Source organism: Telmatherina bonti (genome assembly GCF_933228915.1).
Source record: "Telmatherina bonti genome assembly, chromosome: 2".
Classification (NCBI taxonomy): domain Eukaryota; kingdom Metazoa; phylum Chordata; class Actinopteri; order Atheriniformes; family Telmatherinidae; genus Telmatherina; species Telmatherina bonti.
In genome coordinates this window covers 13108626-13125820 of record NC_136620.1, presented here as the reverse complement: position 1 = coordinate 13125820, position 17195 = coordinate 13108626, and the positions used below count along the sequence as shown (strand labels likewise).

At 38.7% G+C, this 17195-nt stretch overlaps 1 protein-coding gene across 2 annotated transcripts in view; it reads left to right on the top strand.

Annotated features, from left to right (window-relative positions):
* The window catches only part of galnt18a (UDP-N-acetyl-alpha-D-galactosamine:polypeptide N-acetylgalactosaminyltransferase 18a), a gene marked incomplete at its 3' end in the record, with an annotated part of 247101 nt that overhangs the window by 140249 nt on the left and 89657 nt on the right, over positions 1-17195 (top strand). For both annotated transcript variants that reach the window (XR_013771649.1, XM_079256126.1), the window contains exon 4: positions 8959-9145. Coding sequence is in view for 1 of the 2 variants with exons in the window: in XM_079256126.1 (XP_079112252.1) it covers positions 8959-9145 (187 nt within the window). The remainder of the gene's footprint in view (positions 1-8958; positions 9146-17195) is intronic.

Below are 17195 nucleotides of genomic sequence, written 5' to 3'. Positions count from 1 at the left end.
GTGTATATATATATATATATATATATGTGTGTATATATATATATATATATATATGTGTGTATATATATATATATATATAGTATAGATGTACGGTTTATGGTCAACAACAGTTGTCAAGCTGCAGTGCATTTGATGTGGGGCTGTGAGCATTGGAATGGATGATTGACATCGGTCAAACTCCAACCTGTTTGTCGCTTAGAGCTAACTGAACTAACCTGAAGCTAATAGGAGCTAACCAGCTAACAGGAGCTAGCCAGCTAACAGATGTAGGTGGGCTAAAGCAAATCACAGTATTAACCGGCTAAAAGCTGTAGTTGTGCTACACTCTGCCTTCTCGCAGCCGGATATCAGAAACCTGTCAATCAAAAGGACACACCCCTAAATATGCTGAATTTCGAGACAAAATTACTTCTGAACAGAGAAGTTAGGAAAAAAAATTCACTCCCCCCACAGTTGTCATGAAGGTAAACCTGACCTATTAAATCTGAAATGTTTTTTTGTACCAGGCTGTAAACATGTTTATTACTTCTGTGAAGTTGGTCTTTTTAACATGGGAGTCTATGGGGATTTGCTCTGTTTTGCAGCCCCTAGTGGATGAGGCAGGAACTGCAGTTTTTGGCATTTTTGGCTTCACTTTTAACCGCCAGAGGGTGCCGCTTGGTTGATTAATGTGTTGCTATAGTGACGCCCATAACGGAGTGAAATTACAGTGATTTAACTTGCCGAACTACGTGTGCGTATATACAAAAATAATTCACACCAGATGGCATTGGAATTATCACTGACCGTGTGATTTACACAAGGTGTGATAGAACCAGAACATTTTGTGGTAAATTCGTTCTTCACTCTTTTTTGATCTTATTTTGTTTCTTTTTCAGTAGTCAGTTACTAAAAGCTAATAAAACACTTAGTTGTACATGTGCATTTCAAAGTTATTAAAAGCCCAATTAGGTTCACCTGTAAAGGTTATAGTGCAACTTAAATGCATTCCTCCATCACAGAAAGCTGAATGTCTCTAACTTTTAGTTAACAGTGAATGTGTTCAGTAGCTGCATCGTTGATATATGAAAATATTCAAAAACAGCTTTAGTCAAAAAGCCTGGATGAAACTTGTCTGTTTGAAGCCCAGTGTTAATAATTGTGTGGTGTTCTATAAGGCATGTTGTATTTCACTGCTGCCAAACTATAATTATTATTATGAGGAATGTGTCTGTGGAGCTCTTGCCTGCAGATTTTATGGGTCCCCCTGTTCCTCAATAATAGAATATATCAGAGTTTAGTTATGGTAGCAGCACATGGCTGAATGCTGATCAGCAGAGCAACCAAGGCGATAAATACATTAATCATTTAGCACATATTACTCTCTCCTAATGCATAACAAGCTTGCAACTTAATATTTCTCTCAAAAATATGATTTAATGCTCTTGTTTAGTGATGAATTACATGCATATGGAGGTAATTCGCAATCAAGGGAAGCAATGAAAGATAACTTGGTGAAAGTACAAGTTCATAAGTAAAGCTTATTGATCGTGCATGGAGTAATTAAGACAAATTGGGGTCAGCTGAGGCTAGATGAAGGCAAAAGTGAAAATGCAGGAATGCTAAGTATGCATTTCCATCAGAATGGTTAATTAGTTGAGAAAGTCAAGGTGGTACTCATATATCAAGTGTTCCTTAAAGACCAGTGAGCCGTGCGAACAATCATTAACTTTAATGTGACATTGAATTGATGAGGGATCAAATACAACCAGTTTGGGTTTGATGAATATAAGGAGGTATTTACAGATTTAAAAAATGTAAACTTTTTTTTTTTTTTTATTGTTATTAATGATGATTATATTCTACATAACCCTGCGGTGGACTGGCGATCTGTCCAGAGCTTACCCCGCCTCTCGCCCAGAGACTGCTGGGAAAGTCTCCAGGTTCCCCGCGACCCTTAAGCGATACGGATAATGAATGAATGAATAAATATTCTACATATTGGTACAAGGAGTACAAGGAGTTTTTAATGTCTGTCACATTCTGGATTCAAACTTTCAGAAGTCCCAAAAACGAGGTGTCAGACAACCCCCTTAAAGACCAGGAGATGTTTTCTAGAAATATTTTTTACTAAAACTTTGGTTGCACCCAATTAATTAAATGCTGTAATAGAAAACATAAAAAATGTAGTCACCTGTGGAATGAACAGAACTGATAAAACACCATCCAATCATTTATCCCGGCTCGCTCTAAACGATTGGAAGGTGATCCATCACTCAAACCCTGCTACCATTTGCCCCTCCTCCTCAACCTCTCAGGAACAAGTGCTACACACTTATGTGCTTTGAAGGCACGACTTCAGGGAAGTCTGAAGAACGGGGTTTGCTGACCCTAACTTTAAACCTGTTTAGTGAGCGCTGTTGTTCTAAAGGTTCTTAAGTCTGAGTTGTCATAAGGAGAAAGGAAACGGTGACCACTATATCTGTCCGTTTTGTTCCACAAAGCTGCACTGACTTTTCAGAGCTTGCCTTCACAAGCAGGGTTTGGCTAGCGTTAGCATTTAGCAACATCTATGGAGTGTTTATAGTTGCTTTGTTTACTTATTTCACTTAAGCCTACTGTGAGTTTCTAATGCTTTTTGGATGCTTGTCCACATGTGTTGGTGGATCTCACTCTGCACTCAAGACCTGATGGTTCTGCTTCATGCTGGTTCAGCTGAGTTTGGTCCAGTCAGCTCCACAGCACAAGCTGGGCGGTGATTTCAGAGCAGAATGAAACCTGAAGTGGAATCGATCAAAGCAGACATGCTTTGGCACAGCTGTTCATGCAGCTGTAAATGCACTACAAGCTTCTAACAAGTGATTACCTTTAGAGAAACCTTCTTCTCCCACTTCGCCCTATGTTTCCTTTCCTACTTGAGACTATCACAGCTTCCTTTGTGTTAGTTGTGATTATGTCTGCCTTGTTTAACAGCAGACGGACGTCTTTTAAGCTGCAGAGGAGTGGAAGTAAAGTGCAATCAAGTGGCCAAAAGGAGCGCAGGGCTACTTTGCATATTTATACATCTATGAACAATAAATTCATTCAAAATAGTTGAGTCTAAGCACTGTTTCCCAGGTACATAAGGAAATATATTTTAAAAAGTAAAGTGTGACTTTAAAATGATTAGTTTTGTAATGTATATAAATATAAATGAAAACTAACATTTCTGTGTAATATTCAGTTTGATCTCAAACCCATCCCAAATAAGATCACCTGTCAATCATCTATTAACTTATTGAAGAAACTTGAAACAATAAAATTATGTTTAAAGAAAAACAGCAATGCTGCTGAAAACACAGAGATCAAGAGCCAAGTCAGTAGAGCTGATAAAATAGTCAGCCTTTTGGTTTTACAGCCACAAAGTGCAGAAACAAGCTAACGGCAACATGAAGCTGGTGCATCTCCAGCAGCATCTTCACACAAGCCTCATCTGTCATGTTGTAGGCCACTGGCTGCATTTGGTCAACACAACACACTGTAAAATGTCTCCAATGCATCATCATAAACCCTGGAGGCTTCTTCTGTGGTGTCTTTAAGGCCAAAAACCTTTAGCATCACCTAATACTTCCTTCTGCTGCTGCTGGTGTCCTGGCAGAGGACAATATAAAATTAAAAACTAAAGAAAACGAACAAAGTAATAAGATTAGATCAAACCAGGATCAAAAACTTGACCAAGTTTAAAATTTAAACTTAAAAGAAAACAAGAGCAGATTTGAACTTTAAAATAAAAACTATTCAAATACAGCTGAACAGGCGCTTCTTTAACCTGGATCAGTTTCAGCTGATCTAAGGCTCTCTGGGAATTTATTCCAGACATGTGGAGCACAGAAGCTGAATGCAGCTTCACTATGTCTGGTTCTGACTCTGGGAACTGATGAAAGACCTGGTTCAGATGACCTGAGGGGTCTGCTAGGTTTACACTGGGTCAACAGCTTACTGATGTATTTTAGTCCAGAACCATCTTAAGCTCATGTAGACTAACAACAGGTACAAGTAAGTCGTGTCATGAAGAGAATCGGCCCAAGTTCATCAGAGGGGGAAATCAGAGTGAGGGAATGACACTGGTCTGTGCTAGAGTGAGGCAAATAAGTATGTTATTTTGCAAGTTCTTCCACTTAGAAATCATGGAGGGGTCTGAAATTTTCATATTAGGCGCATGTCCACTGATCAAAATTTCATCAGTGGACATGTTGATGAAGTTTTTTTAATATATATATATATATATATATATATATATGTATATATATATATATATATATATATGTATATATATATATATATATATATATATGTATATATATATATATATATATATATGTATATATATATATATATATATATATATATGTATATGTATATATATATATATATGTGTATATATATATATATATATATATATATGTATATATATATACAGTATAATGTGTATATTATCAATAGATTTACTGGGTATATACCTGATATGAAGGGGAAATGAACATAAAAGAATCATTTTGACCACTGCTGAACTCATCAAACATCATTCTTGTAAGATACTTGAAACACTGAGGTTTTTCAGAGAGAAGAATTTGATTTGATTTGATTGATTTGTTCCTTCCACCATATTTTTTAAACCTGAAATTAACAGGGATTAAAGTTTGGGAAAAGTGTGCAGTTCAGTGGCTCAAAACAGACAAGTGCATTGGCGCTGATGGTGCAGACCAGATATTGGAAAAAAAAGAAAAGAAGAAATTTACCTGTTTTCTGTTTTAAAAGCTACGTGCCTGCCTGTGCAAACGGAGTAGTTGGGAATAATCACCTATTTTAGGCACTGTTTGAGTTCTCCATATGATGAGAACGTGTCATTCTGCATTGCATTAAAAGTTTCCATTCTTGGTCAGGCTGAACCCAGAATCACTAACAGACCTCCTGCAGTTCAGACTTTCATCTGCATTTCATATTCCACTGTGCTGGCCAGACATCTTGTATTCTCCTGATTTACAAGCTTAATGCAGAAGCTGTATATTGAAATTGTGAAATAAACATGCAAACATGCAGAAAGGAGCTCCTCGGATATTCCTATCTCCAAAGTTCATCTGTCTTCCAGGTCAGCAGCAAACTATGGCTCATTAAAGGAAAACAGAGAGTTGAGATGTCAGGCTGACGGTCATAACAAAGAGAGAGGGGAAGGAAGCGACTGTTGCCTGCAGTCACGATTACAACACTGACAAATCACAGTGAGGAAATGAAGACGCCTGCTGTGGGGGGAAATGTGTGTTTCTGTGTCTGTGCTTTGTCTACCTGACTGTCTGCATTAGGAAATCACTTGTGAAGAAATAGACAGAAGCCAAACAGAAAAGGGAGAACACATCTTATTCTGAGAATGTGTGCATGTTTTAAGGTTGTCCTTTTGTCTTTGTTCTGGTGCATTTCACACATTTAGCCACAGCTGCAGCAGAGCTTCCTTCACAGTGGTGTTTGCAGTCAGTAAGTTGGTAATCCGTGCCTTTGGTTCGTGCTGACAGACTTGGAACAATGAAATCCCCTGTATAGCTTAAAGAAAGCTTTTCACAATCTCCAGCAATTCTGCGTCATTAGTTTTTAAGGTATAATTCACCTCCTCTGGAGGTAAATTGCTGATTTGCATTCAGCAAAGGCTTCCTTTTGGTTGATGTGTAGCTTCCAAAAGTTTTCTTCAATTTTGCTAAACATGTTTAGTTTCAAACAGCTCATGTGAGTCCAAAAAGCCTCAGTTTAACAGTGTTGGCATATGAGGGTTAGCATCACATCAATTTTTTCTCTTTCCACTGAATCCAAATGTTTTATTTAAGTAGTCAGATCTGCATATACACATCCTGCACAAGGTTTAACTCTAATCAATGTTTTTGTCTGAAGTTATACAAATGGCAATACTACTTCCTGTGTTACTCAGCATAAATGATCTGCAGCACAAGGCTGCAGGCCAGGATTCTAACCTGGGCCAGCTGCATGCAGGAGCTGTAGCCTCATGGGGCAGCCGCTCAGCTAACTGAGCTAAACCCTGCTCCGGATTACCTAACACATGTGTCAAACCCCTGCACACCCCATCCCATCACGACACAACAGTTGTTGCTTCTAAGCAATTATCCTCCATTGAACTAAAGAAGACTGATGTGGTTCATCAAAATTAATTGTTTTATGTAAAACCAATGATTTGAAAACATGAACACGATATGTTCATGTTAAACTGAATTACATTTTATTGAGCAAATTAAACAGGCGCCTTTGTTGACATTTTTTGTTGTTCATTGTCCAAGCAGAATGCAGTGATTCATCATCATGTCCAGGTCTAGAGGAAAATGAAGCCTCTGCTGCAGGAAGCATCAGGTGTAAAAGCTAGGTTTAATAAAATTAGCAGGACTCCTGCTAATGGGGGTCTTTATGTCCACATCAGAGCCGCTGCTCTCACCGAGTGCCAGGGGAGGTTTACCAAAAACATAACACTAATGACTCTGCAAGTTTAAATTTATGAATATATTATCCTAAATGAAAAAGTGTGATGCAGTATTGTTATTTTAAACCAGGATCATTATTGATATTTTTGTCTATTTAGACCATTTTTTCTCAGTCTGGCCGTCTGTCTGGATGTGTTTTAGCACATATGGCATAATTTTCTGAGAGGAAAGCTTTCCATAAGTTTTATAATATCCCAATTTACAACTAAACAACTTGTGATCAGTAGCTTACCCTTCAGATGAGACCTTTTCCAGACATTTCTATCCCATTCAGCAGGTTTACAGCCAACCAATAAAGGTTGTGGTTATTCAGAAACTATATGGTTAATCCACAAAATATCACATTTTAATCATAAAAAAGATAACAATCACACTATGTTGCTGTGAAACTCATGTACTGACCTGGAAATTATGATGAAGCAACTTTCTGTGCAACCTTTTATCATTGAGATAACTGAGATCCGCAATTATCCGCAATTAAGTGTGAAGCTTGACTCTGTCACATGTGTTCCTACGCCTGCTGCCTGGAATCTTGGGGTCATGGTGGATGACCAGTTGACCTTTCAGGTCCATGTTGCCTCGGTTGCCCGTACCTGCCGATATGCTCTCTACAACATCAAGAGAATCAGACCTTACCTGACAGAACATACGACTCAGCTTCTGGTTCAGGCTCTCGTCATCTCACGCATCGATTACTGCAATTCCCAGCTGGCATGTCTGCCTGCGTGCTCTGTTAAACCTCTGCAGATGATCCAGAACGCCGCAGTGTGTCTGTTTTTCAACCATCCCAAATGAGCTCATGTCACTCCACTGCTAATCGCTCCTCACTGGCTTCCGGTTGCAGCACGCATCAAATTCAAAACCTTGCTTCTGGCTTACAAAACAAAAACTCAAACGGCTCCTGTCTACCTTCACTCCCTAATCCAGACCTACACTCCCTCTCGACAGCTACGTTCCACCAGTGAAAGACGCCTCGTGTTACCACCACAACGTGGGACTATATCACTAGCCAGACTCTTTTCCTCTGTTGTGCCACAATGGTGAAATGACCTCCCAAACTCTGTCCGCTCTGCAGAGTCCCTGTCTACTTTTAAGAGCAAGCTGAAGACTCAGCTCTTCAAGGAGCACTTCAACACTATAGCTGTATTTATTGGAAAGTTGGAGAACTTTCCAATAAATACAGAGAGCCCAGTTCTTTGCAACAAACATTATGATATTAATTCTTTGTATTGTAACATAGGTGATATTATATGGTAGGAAGGGAGTAAACAACAAAAAAAAAAAACCTGCAGCACTTCCTGCAAGGATCTGCATCCAAGTGGACAGTCCACTAGCATCTTCCTACTATGTCCTCTACTGTTTGATTTTGTGCTTGTGTTGTTCTCATTCATATGTAAGTCACTTTGGATAAAAGCATCTGCTAAATGACTGTAGAATAGAATAGAATAGAGATGAGCAGTAGTGTCCAGTCAGGAGCAACCAAAGATCAACAGGTGATTTAGAAAAAAAAAAAAAAAGTTCTCAAAAGAACAAACATTGGGTTCCTCTGTGGCTGGAATAACCAAGATGTGTTTGATGCTCAGCCATAGAGCTGGTTTTCTGAGGGTTTGTAGGGAGCTGAATGAACAGAGTGGCATAAATAGCAACCCCCTTGGTGGAAAAAGTGCAAATATGTAAATAGTGTTGTGTGTTTGTTGTAAAGCCAAACTTTTGTGTTATTTATGGTGATTTGGTTGGCCTTTCTGTTGCTATATCTGATACATTAATTTTACATCATTTTAGTCACATAATATAACCAATGGCTGTCCTGAAAAAAGCCATGTCTGCATGTTGACTGCGCTTCAAAGGCAGCAGCTTCTACGTGTATTTTTACACAAAGCACAAAACAAAAGACAAAAATATGGCTTCGTATTTATTGACATGAATATGTATTATATTCAGGATAAGCCTCAGGTGAAGCTTATCTTATTTAAAGAATTTGGCTTATGGGTTGTAATGGACTTCCTGTTTGTTATAAATGCTTATTTCTCTCTAATTTTATGCTCCATTTTATGACATACTCTTCCTTGGTAAATAACTGATGTCAAAGACTTCAGAAAGTTATCTCCAGATCCAGGTGAGACAAACTGTTTTCACAACAACAGAGCATTTACAGTTCCTAAACCACACAGTTCACACAGTTGTCCTTGTAAGAAATTTTAAAAAATGAGGAACATACTGCAAAACATTTGTCAAAACATGCATTTTATAGTCCAGTCTTAAACCAGACAGCTTTCTTCTTCTTGCACACATCACATGTAAGCTTATGTGGAATGCAGCTGCACACAGCTCTACACGCACTCTTACTTCGTTCTGACTTTGACACATCCAGTGGGACTGAGCAGGGTTTTCTGTCGGAGCTTTGTTGATCAGATCAAGGCCACAAGAAGCTTCAGCAAGTCTCCTTTTGTCTGTTTCTCTCCAGTGGAGCTGAAGGAGCACCTGCAAAGTTTTGTGGATGAGACTAACGCTCAACATGGCCCAGGATTCATCAAGGTAGTCCGCCATGACAAGCAGGAAGGCTTGATCAGGTCCAGAGTCAGTGGATGGAGGGCAGCCTCTGCTCCTGTGGTCGCTCTGTTCGACGCACACGTGGAGTTCAACACTGGATGGTAAGTTACAATGAATTACTGATAACTTTAGCAGTGTTTACAGCAAATATACTTTGAAATATTAGCAAGCAAATATACTTTTAAGCACCATAAATTTGCTAAATGTTCCGACTCTCCTGCTCACCCCAAATAGTGTAAAAGAGCTTGGGAGGTCCAGACACTACTGATGTGCACAGATGAATCGTTTTTTGTTTTTGGATTTAAAGAGTGACTTTTATCACCACTTTCCAATTTAACAGCGTGTAAATGTTTTATTCTATACCAAGATAAGTTTTTTTTCACATGACACACCTGGAGATACAGCCTTATAGCACTGGACTTGATGTGTGAGGTAAGGAAAGGCTAACTTATTTAGCACATTTAGACCATAAACTAATCCAAAGTACTGAAACCACCAGCTCAGCACAGGATGCTGCTGTCTCCATTTACCTCATCACGACAAACAAGTCAAGGCAGGTGCCTGACCTCAGGATTAATAAAACTAGTGCTACTGTTACCAAGGTGACCCCTGATGATCTGATGTTTTTACCTTTAAGATAAGCAAATAGTTTAAATAGTTTAAGCCAGACCTCGTGAAATGGTGGCCCGCGGGCCAAAACCACTTCTATGTGGCCCACCTTTGTAAAGGAATAAAGATATTAATCAAGAACCTTCAGTCGTTCCTAAACTGGTTAAGTAGCCTACAATCCTACAGTTAGGCAGACCCTGAATGCAACACTTGGTTGCCTAGCAACATTAATCCCAGCGTGTGTTGTTGTGTTTTGAAGTTGTAGCGCTAGCAAGCATGTCGCTCTCTGTCCCAAAACGCTAAATTGACAACAAAAACAGCAGATTTAACCCCGCCTGGCATCAAACCGATGTGTTTAACATGCAATGAGTGTGTGGCGGTGTTTAAAGACTATAACGTGAGGAGGCGCCACATCGAGAAGTTTAGTTTGATATGATCTTTTTATGTTAAAAGTTGGGAGAAAAACATGCTCTGACTGGAATTTCTTTTTTTTTTTTTTTAGTTTTGTGCATTCGTCCTTGTGATGCGGGTCTGAATTTAAAATAAAAAATTAATAAACTACTTATTTTTCAAAATGTAAATGTGTCTTTTTTTTAAATTTATTTTTACTGATTTATTTTCCCGTACTTTATTTACTGGCTCTGACCATTTATTTATTTGAATATCTGGCCCACCTGAATATCTAATTGAGTAGTCCTGGTTTAATTCAGTTCAATTCAACTTTATTTATATAGCGTCAAATCACGGCAATGCCATCTCAAGACGCTTTACAGACAGAGGGGAAAACATAATGAAGGCCAATTCATAATAGCCTATATAAGGAAACCAACAGATTGAGTTGAGTCCAACTCAATCTCCCATGTGATCAGCAAGCACACTGGCAACAGTGGGAAGGAAAAAACTCCCTTTTAACAGGAAGGAAACCTCCGGCAGAACCCGGCTCAGGACAGGCAGCCATCTGCCTCTGCTGTGTGGGGGGAAGAGGACAGAAAGACAACAGACAACAGGAACTGCTACTCCCGGCCAGGGAGAACTGCTGAGACGGGGGGGGGGGGGGGGGGGTAAAAGAGAGAGATAAAGAGAAAAAGAAAGAAGCTCAGTGTATCAGGAAATGTCCCTCAGCAGTCTAAACCTATAGCAGCATAACTAAGGGATGCTAACCATCCCTAGCTATAGGACTTATCAAAAAGATAAGTCTTCAGCCTAGTCTTAAAGGTGGGGAGGGTATCTGCTTCCCTAACACTAACTGGGAGCTTATTCCATAAGAGAGGGGCCTGATAACCAAAGGCTCTGCCTCCTGCTCGGCTCTTTGAGACTCTAGGAACCACAAGTAAGCCTGCAGTCTGCGAACGAAGTACTCTGCTTGGTATATAAGGAACAATGAGGTCTTTGATATATAGTGGTGCCTGGTTGTGGAGGGCTTTATATGTAAGGAGAAGGATTTTAAATTCTATACTAGATTCAACAGGCAGCCAATGAAGAGAGGCTAAAACTGGAGAAATATGATCTCTCATGCTGGTTCTGGTCAGGACTCTGGCTGCAGAATTCTGGATCAGCTGAAGGCTTTTCAGGGCATATTTAGGACAGCCCAGTAATAGAGAGTTAAGTAATCTAGTCTCGAAGTAACAAAAGCGTGAACCAGTTTTTCTGCATCACTCTGAGACAGAATGTCCCTAATTTTGGCTATATTACGTAAATGAAAGAAGGCTGTTTTAGTAACCTGCTTAATATGTGGGCCAAAGGACAGGTCAGAGTCAAATATTACTCCAAGGTTTCTCACTGTAGCACTGGAAGCTAAAGTAATGCCATCCAGGTTCATTACAAAACCAGAAAATTTAGCTCTGAGTTTTTCAGATCCAACGAGAATTACTTCAGTCTTATCTGAGTTTAAGAGGAGAAAATTTCTAGACATCCAAGTCTTTATGTCTAAGACAATTTTGTAGCCTATTGGGCTGATTTGTTTCATCTGGTTTAAAGGATAAGTATATTTGAGTATCATCTGCATAACAATGAAAATTTATTCCATGCTGTCTAATAATTTTGCCTAAAGGGAGCATATATAGCGTGAAGAGTATTGGTCCAAGTACAGAACCTTGAGGAACTCCATGACTTACTGTAGTTTGGGAGGAGGACTTGTCATTTACATGAACGAACTGAAGTCTATCAGATAAATATGATTTAAACCAGCTTAACGCTGTACCTGTAATTCCAATCACCTGTTCTAGTCTTTGTAACAGAATGTTATGATCGACTGTATCAAATGCAGCACTAAGATCAAGCAAGATAAGTACGGACACAAGTCCTTTGTCTGAGGCCATAAGAAGGTCATTAGTAACTTTCACCAATGCCGTCTCAGTGCTATGATGAGCTCTAAATCCTGACTGAAACTCCTCGCATAAATTATTTCTGCTCAGGTGGGCATGTAGCTGAGCTGAAACTATTTTCTCCAGAATTTTGGACATAAACGGGAGGTTAGATATAGGTCTATAATTTGCTATCACCTCTGGATCCAGAGATTGCTTTTTAAGTAAAGGCTTGATTACAGCAGTTTTAAATGATTGTGGTACATATCCCGTCACTAAAGACATATTGATAAGATTTAGTAGTGATGTATCAATTAAAGGGAAAATGTCCTTAAAGAGGCTCGTTGGGAGAGGGTCTAAGATACAGGTGGATGGTTTAGATGAAGCTATTATTTTAGTTAATTCAGAGGGTTGGACAGGACAGAAACTATTTAGACACAAGTCAGATCCTGGTTCTAAGGATGCTTCGGAGACCACAACAGGCTCAACATTATAGGTAGAAGGAAGAGTATTGTGAATTTGATCTCTAATAGTGTCAATTTTATTCCTGAAAAAATACATGAAATCATCACAGCCAAGTGAGAAAGGAATACATGGCTCAACAGCGCTCCTAGTAAGCCTAGCTACAGTGCTGAAAAGAAACCGAGGGTTGTTTTTGTTTTCCTCTATCAGTGATGAATAATAAGCTGTTCTTGCCATACTTAAGGCTTTTTTGTATACAATTAAACTTTCTTTCCAGGTTAAGTGAGACTCCTCTAGTCCTGATGAACGCCATCTGTTTTCCAAACGCCTTGACGCCTGTTTTAGAGCTCGAAGCTGGGAATTAAACCAGGGAGCCTTCATAATCTTACCTGATTTCTTCTTCTTTAGGGGAGCAACATTATCCAAGGTTGTACGCATTGAAGCTGTTATAGTATCAGCATGTTGATCAATCTGAGCAGGAGTAAGGCTTAAAGGGGGACTCTCAGTCATGCTAACACATGGTAGATGTGAAAAAATTGATTCAATTGATTGTTTAAATTTTGTAATATTATTGTCTGATAAACATCTACTATAGTAGAATTTATTTTTGGTCAGTGAGTAATCAAATAAAGTGAATTCAAAGGTTAATAAGAAGTGATCGGACAAGACAGGGTTTTGAGGAAATACTTTGAGCTTATCAGTCTCAATACCATATGTTAGAACAAGATCAAGAGTATGATCATGAGAGTGAGTGGCACCATTGACATTTTGTGAAAACCCAATTGAGTTTAGAATGGAGCTAAAGGAAATGTTTAAACTATCATTTTCATCGTCAACATGAATATTAAAATCACCTAGTACAATGACCTTATCAGTAGTCAGCACTAACTCAGACAAGAGATCAGAGAATTCGGTCAGAAACTCGGAGTAAGGTCCAGGTGGGTGATACACTAATGCTAAAAGGAGCGGTTTCTCTGAATTCCATTTTGGATGAGATAAATTTAATGTCAGGAATTCAAAGGATTTATAGTTAGTTTTGTGCTTAGGATTAATTAAAAATTCTGACTTAAAAATAGCTGCAACACCTCCTCCTCTGCCTGTAGTTCTAGGAATGTGAAAGTTTAAATAGTTAGCTGGCGTAGCTTCATTAATACTAACATAATCCTCTTGCTGTAACCAGGTTTCCGTAAAACAGAATAAATCACTGTGGTGATCACCTATCAAGTCATTGACTAATAAAGACTTATTTGGGAGGGATCTGATATTCAGTAGGCCACACTTTATTGTCTTATTTTCAGATTTTATTAGATCCATTGTTTTTATATTTAAAAACAACATTGTTTAAGCTGTTGTTAACCTGACAAGCCAGAATCTCTCGCTGTACCAGTGCAGAGTCTGGGGACTCACTCGGATCAACAGATTTCTAGGGCGGGACAAACAAGCGCGGAGTAAACAGAAAATCAGAAAAAGGGCAGCCATGACGTCGGTATAGCGGCAGCCTACAATGTTCAGAAGTGTTCAGTAGAGTGAATGCAACAGAAGAAAATAAACATTGCGTGCAGTACAAGAACGTCAGTTGTTGAGGTTTTAAGGATTTTATATGTTCCTGGTAATTTAAAACAGCATTTATGGCAAAAAGAAACGAACTCCCGCTACGTCCATACGCCATCTTGAATGTTTTGAAGAATACATGGGGACGCAAGGCAAGAGGCAAGAGTCTCCTCAGATCAACCAATCAGAGTGGCCGGTTTGTTTAAGACCAATGCGAATCTCCGTGAAGGGGAGGGACTCCAGACTGAGTTGCTCTGTATTGGATATATAGAGCACTTCAGTCTGAAAAAAGTTTTTCCACTGTTCCATCTATTGAGATATTATATGAGTACTGTAGGCCACGATATGAGACCTTACCATGTCCCGCCACCTCCGGCGCAGGTTTATGATGTCAGTGTAACTTTAATGATGTAAAAACTGCAGATTGTATGTTTCAGGCTTATAAAAGAGACCTCGGTTGAATTTTAAGTGTCAACGTGGCCAAAGTGCTACAACGGTCACGCCAACATCTTCGCATGCCATACATACCGTTATTTGTCTGAATGTAGAATAACTTATATATATCTCATGTAGCTGTGGTACATTTTACTTTATTTACATATTTTTAAGAGAAGCTGTGTTTTCATAACTACACACACACACACACATATATATATACATAGATATAGCTTCTCTGTATCATCAGCTCTTGAAATGTTATGATGCGCTGTTCTTTCTTTTCTTAAACAAATGTATTTCAGTTTCCTTCTTGCATGGCTTTACTCCACAAAAGTTCTATTTGCTTTCTATCTGTAACCGGACGTATGTTGCTTTGAAGAGGACACGTAAATTTCCTACAGAAATGCGTTTTAAAAGATTTTCATCTCCAGGGCAAAATAGGATTAGGACAGGGTGATTATACATTAACAAGCAATACATAAATTAAGCGCAGCGTATATCAATATATATCACCCAAGTAGAGGGGAACCTCTTTTTTATTCATGGAAAAGAAGGCTTATGTAAGCTGTTGTTGAAGCATCACACAGTAAGACAAAAACATGTTTTTTTAAACACCCATTTCATTTTTAATGTAATTCAGTTTGATATATTTCGGATTCTTGAGCCGCTATAATTAATGAAAGCCTACAAATTCTTCAGTTTAATCTTTCTTGTTCTTCTCATTTGCATTTAGTGAAAGCAGACAGCTGTCCTCCACCAAAAAGAGACAGTTAGCAACAAGCAAATGAACAAAATGGAGTTTGTTGTAGTTTATAATGTAGGTTTATAATGTTTCAATGCAGAGTCACTATGTAGCTAAATTTGTACTTTTAGATTGCCTCTGCATGGGATGTTCATCTGGAACAAACTAAGAGCCTAAGAGGGGAGATGTTTTGTGACTGAAGTGAGATAAGACATATGTTGCAACATGCATCTGAGCATTGATTCCAGATTTTCTAACAAATCCAATGAGACACTTGGTGTTTCATTTTATTACTCTATTTCTTCTAATTCATCCACTGTGTCAAAGCAAACATATTTTATAAAAATAACTAACTCCACACTTTGGGAAGGTTTACTCAGTGACTGCATGGTCACGGCCTCATGGCTGGGAAACAAACCCAAATCATCATCCCACCACCCCCATGCTTGATAGTTGGTTAGAGGTGTTTGTTGTGACATGCAAACATTTTTTGTCTTGTCTGTCTGAAAGATATTTTTCCTGAAAGCTTGTGGTTTGTTAAGATGCCGCTTTGCAAAAACTAGAAAACGAGATAAGTCGCTTTCTTGTGGCAATCCTTCCAAACAAGCTAAATCTTTTTGGTTATTTACTGTTATGAACCTTGACATGCCAGCCTGAGGCTCAGAGAGTCTGAACTGTTGTTCTTGGAGTTATTGCAGTGTATCTGCACATTTTACTGTCTAACGGTGAGATAAACAGCAGAGACGTCCGTTTCTGGGAAGACCAGCAGTCGCCTCGGAATGTTTTCCGCTTCTTAATGATCTTGGTCATTGCAGAATGATGGACTCCAGATTGTTTGGAAATGGTGCTGCATACCTTCCCAGATTGATTCGCAGCAACAATTGCTCCTCCAAGGCCACTGTTTCAGATTTGCAAACCAACAACACCTGTAGAAGTGCTCGAAACTTGCTGATGACCCATTGATGGAATGCAATTGCATTTTGTTTCTACTTTTTTTTTTTAATTTGTTTTCACTTTTGAAGCAGAAAAGCTTTTTGAGTTTTAATGGTTGTCATTTTTCCCATGACTGTATAAGCAGTCTGTGATTTTTCTCCTTTTCTTTTTCTGCTGTGTTGGGATTAAGAAAAGGGGAAGAACCCAAAAATAACAATCTCATATCAAATGTGTTTTACAAAAGTTTTGGATAAAACCAAAGATGCTTATTTTCCCTCATTTTACAAAATGTTGAGACTCAGAGGTACAAATCCTTCTGTTTATAAGCTGATTCATGAAAGGATTAGTGCATTCCTCTCTGTAGGATTTCTATCAAGCCGCTGTGTAGGTGTAACCCATTTTCCTGTGAATTCACCACAGGCAGGTGCGACTTCTTATAGTTCCAAAAAGCCTTGAAGCAGCTGTGATATATTTGTTAGTATTTTAGGTCAAGTCAAGTGTGAAAGGCTGGCACTGAGGTGATTAACTCTGAGAGTCTCTGGTTTATAAAAGAGAAGTGGAATTTGAGGTTTATTGTTGCATTTTAAGCTCTTAATCATAAGCATTTTATTAGTTAATTGTAACAACTTTCATAACATGAAGTTGCTTTTTAAAGCATATTTTTCTGTTTTGTTTTGTTTTTTTGTTTTGTTTTGTTTTTTTTATCGCATCAACGTAAATCACCTTCTAGCCAGTTCAGGCCAGCGAGCTGTTTTTAATGTCCTGACACAACAAGCTGCACGTGGCTGATAGTGGAGCTCATCTGTTTTTTTGCACTCCAGCTGTTTTTCAGGCTATAATTTACACAAAGGAATGAAACTAGATTCCTCAGTGCTCTGGTTTTCAGGAAATACTCAAAAGTCACTTCCAACTTTAGTTATGTCATTTTGTTAGGCCACGATTCTGCCTCTGTAATAAGACCCTCAATATTCTCTAAAATGACATATTCTCCCTTTACAAGTTGAGACTGATGTGCCAGTAAGAACTCTTACAGGTTAGTCGTGTAAGCGCGACACAGGAACAATGAAGATGTCCTTGGTGAAAGTGTTGGACCCTTTTAGATATTACTTTTAC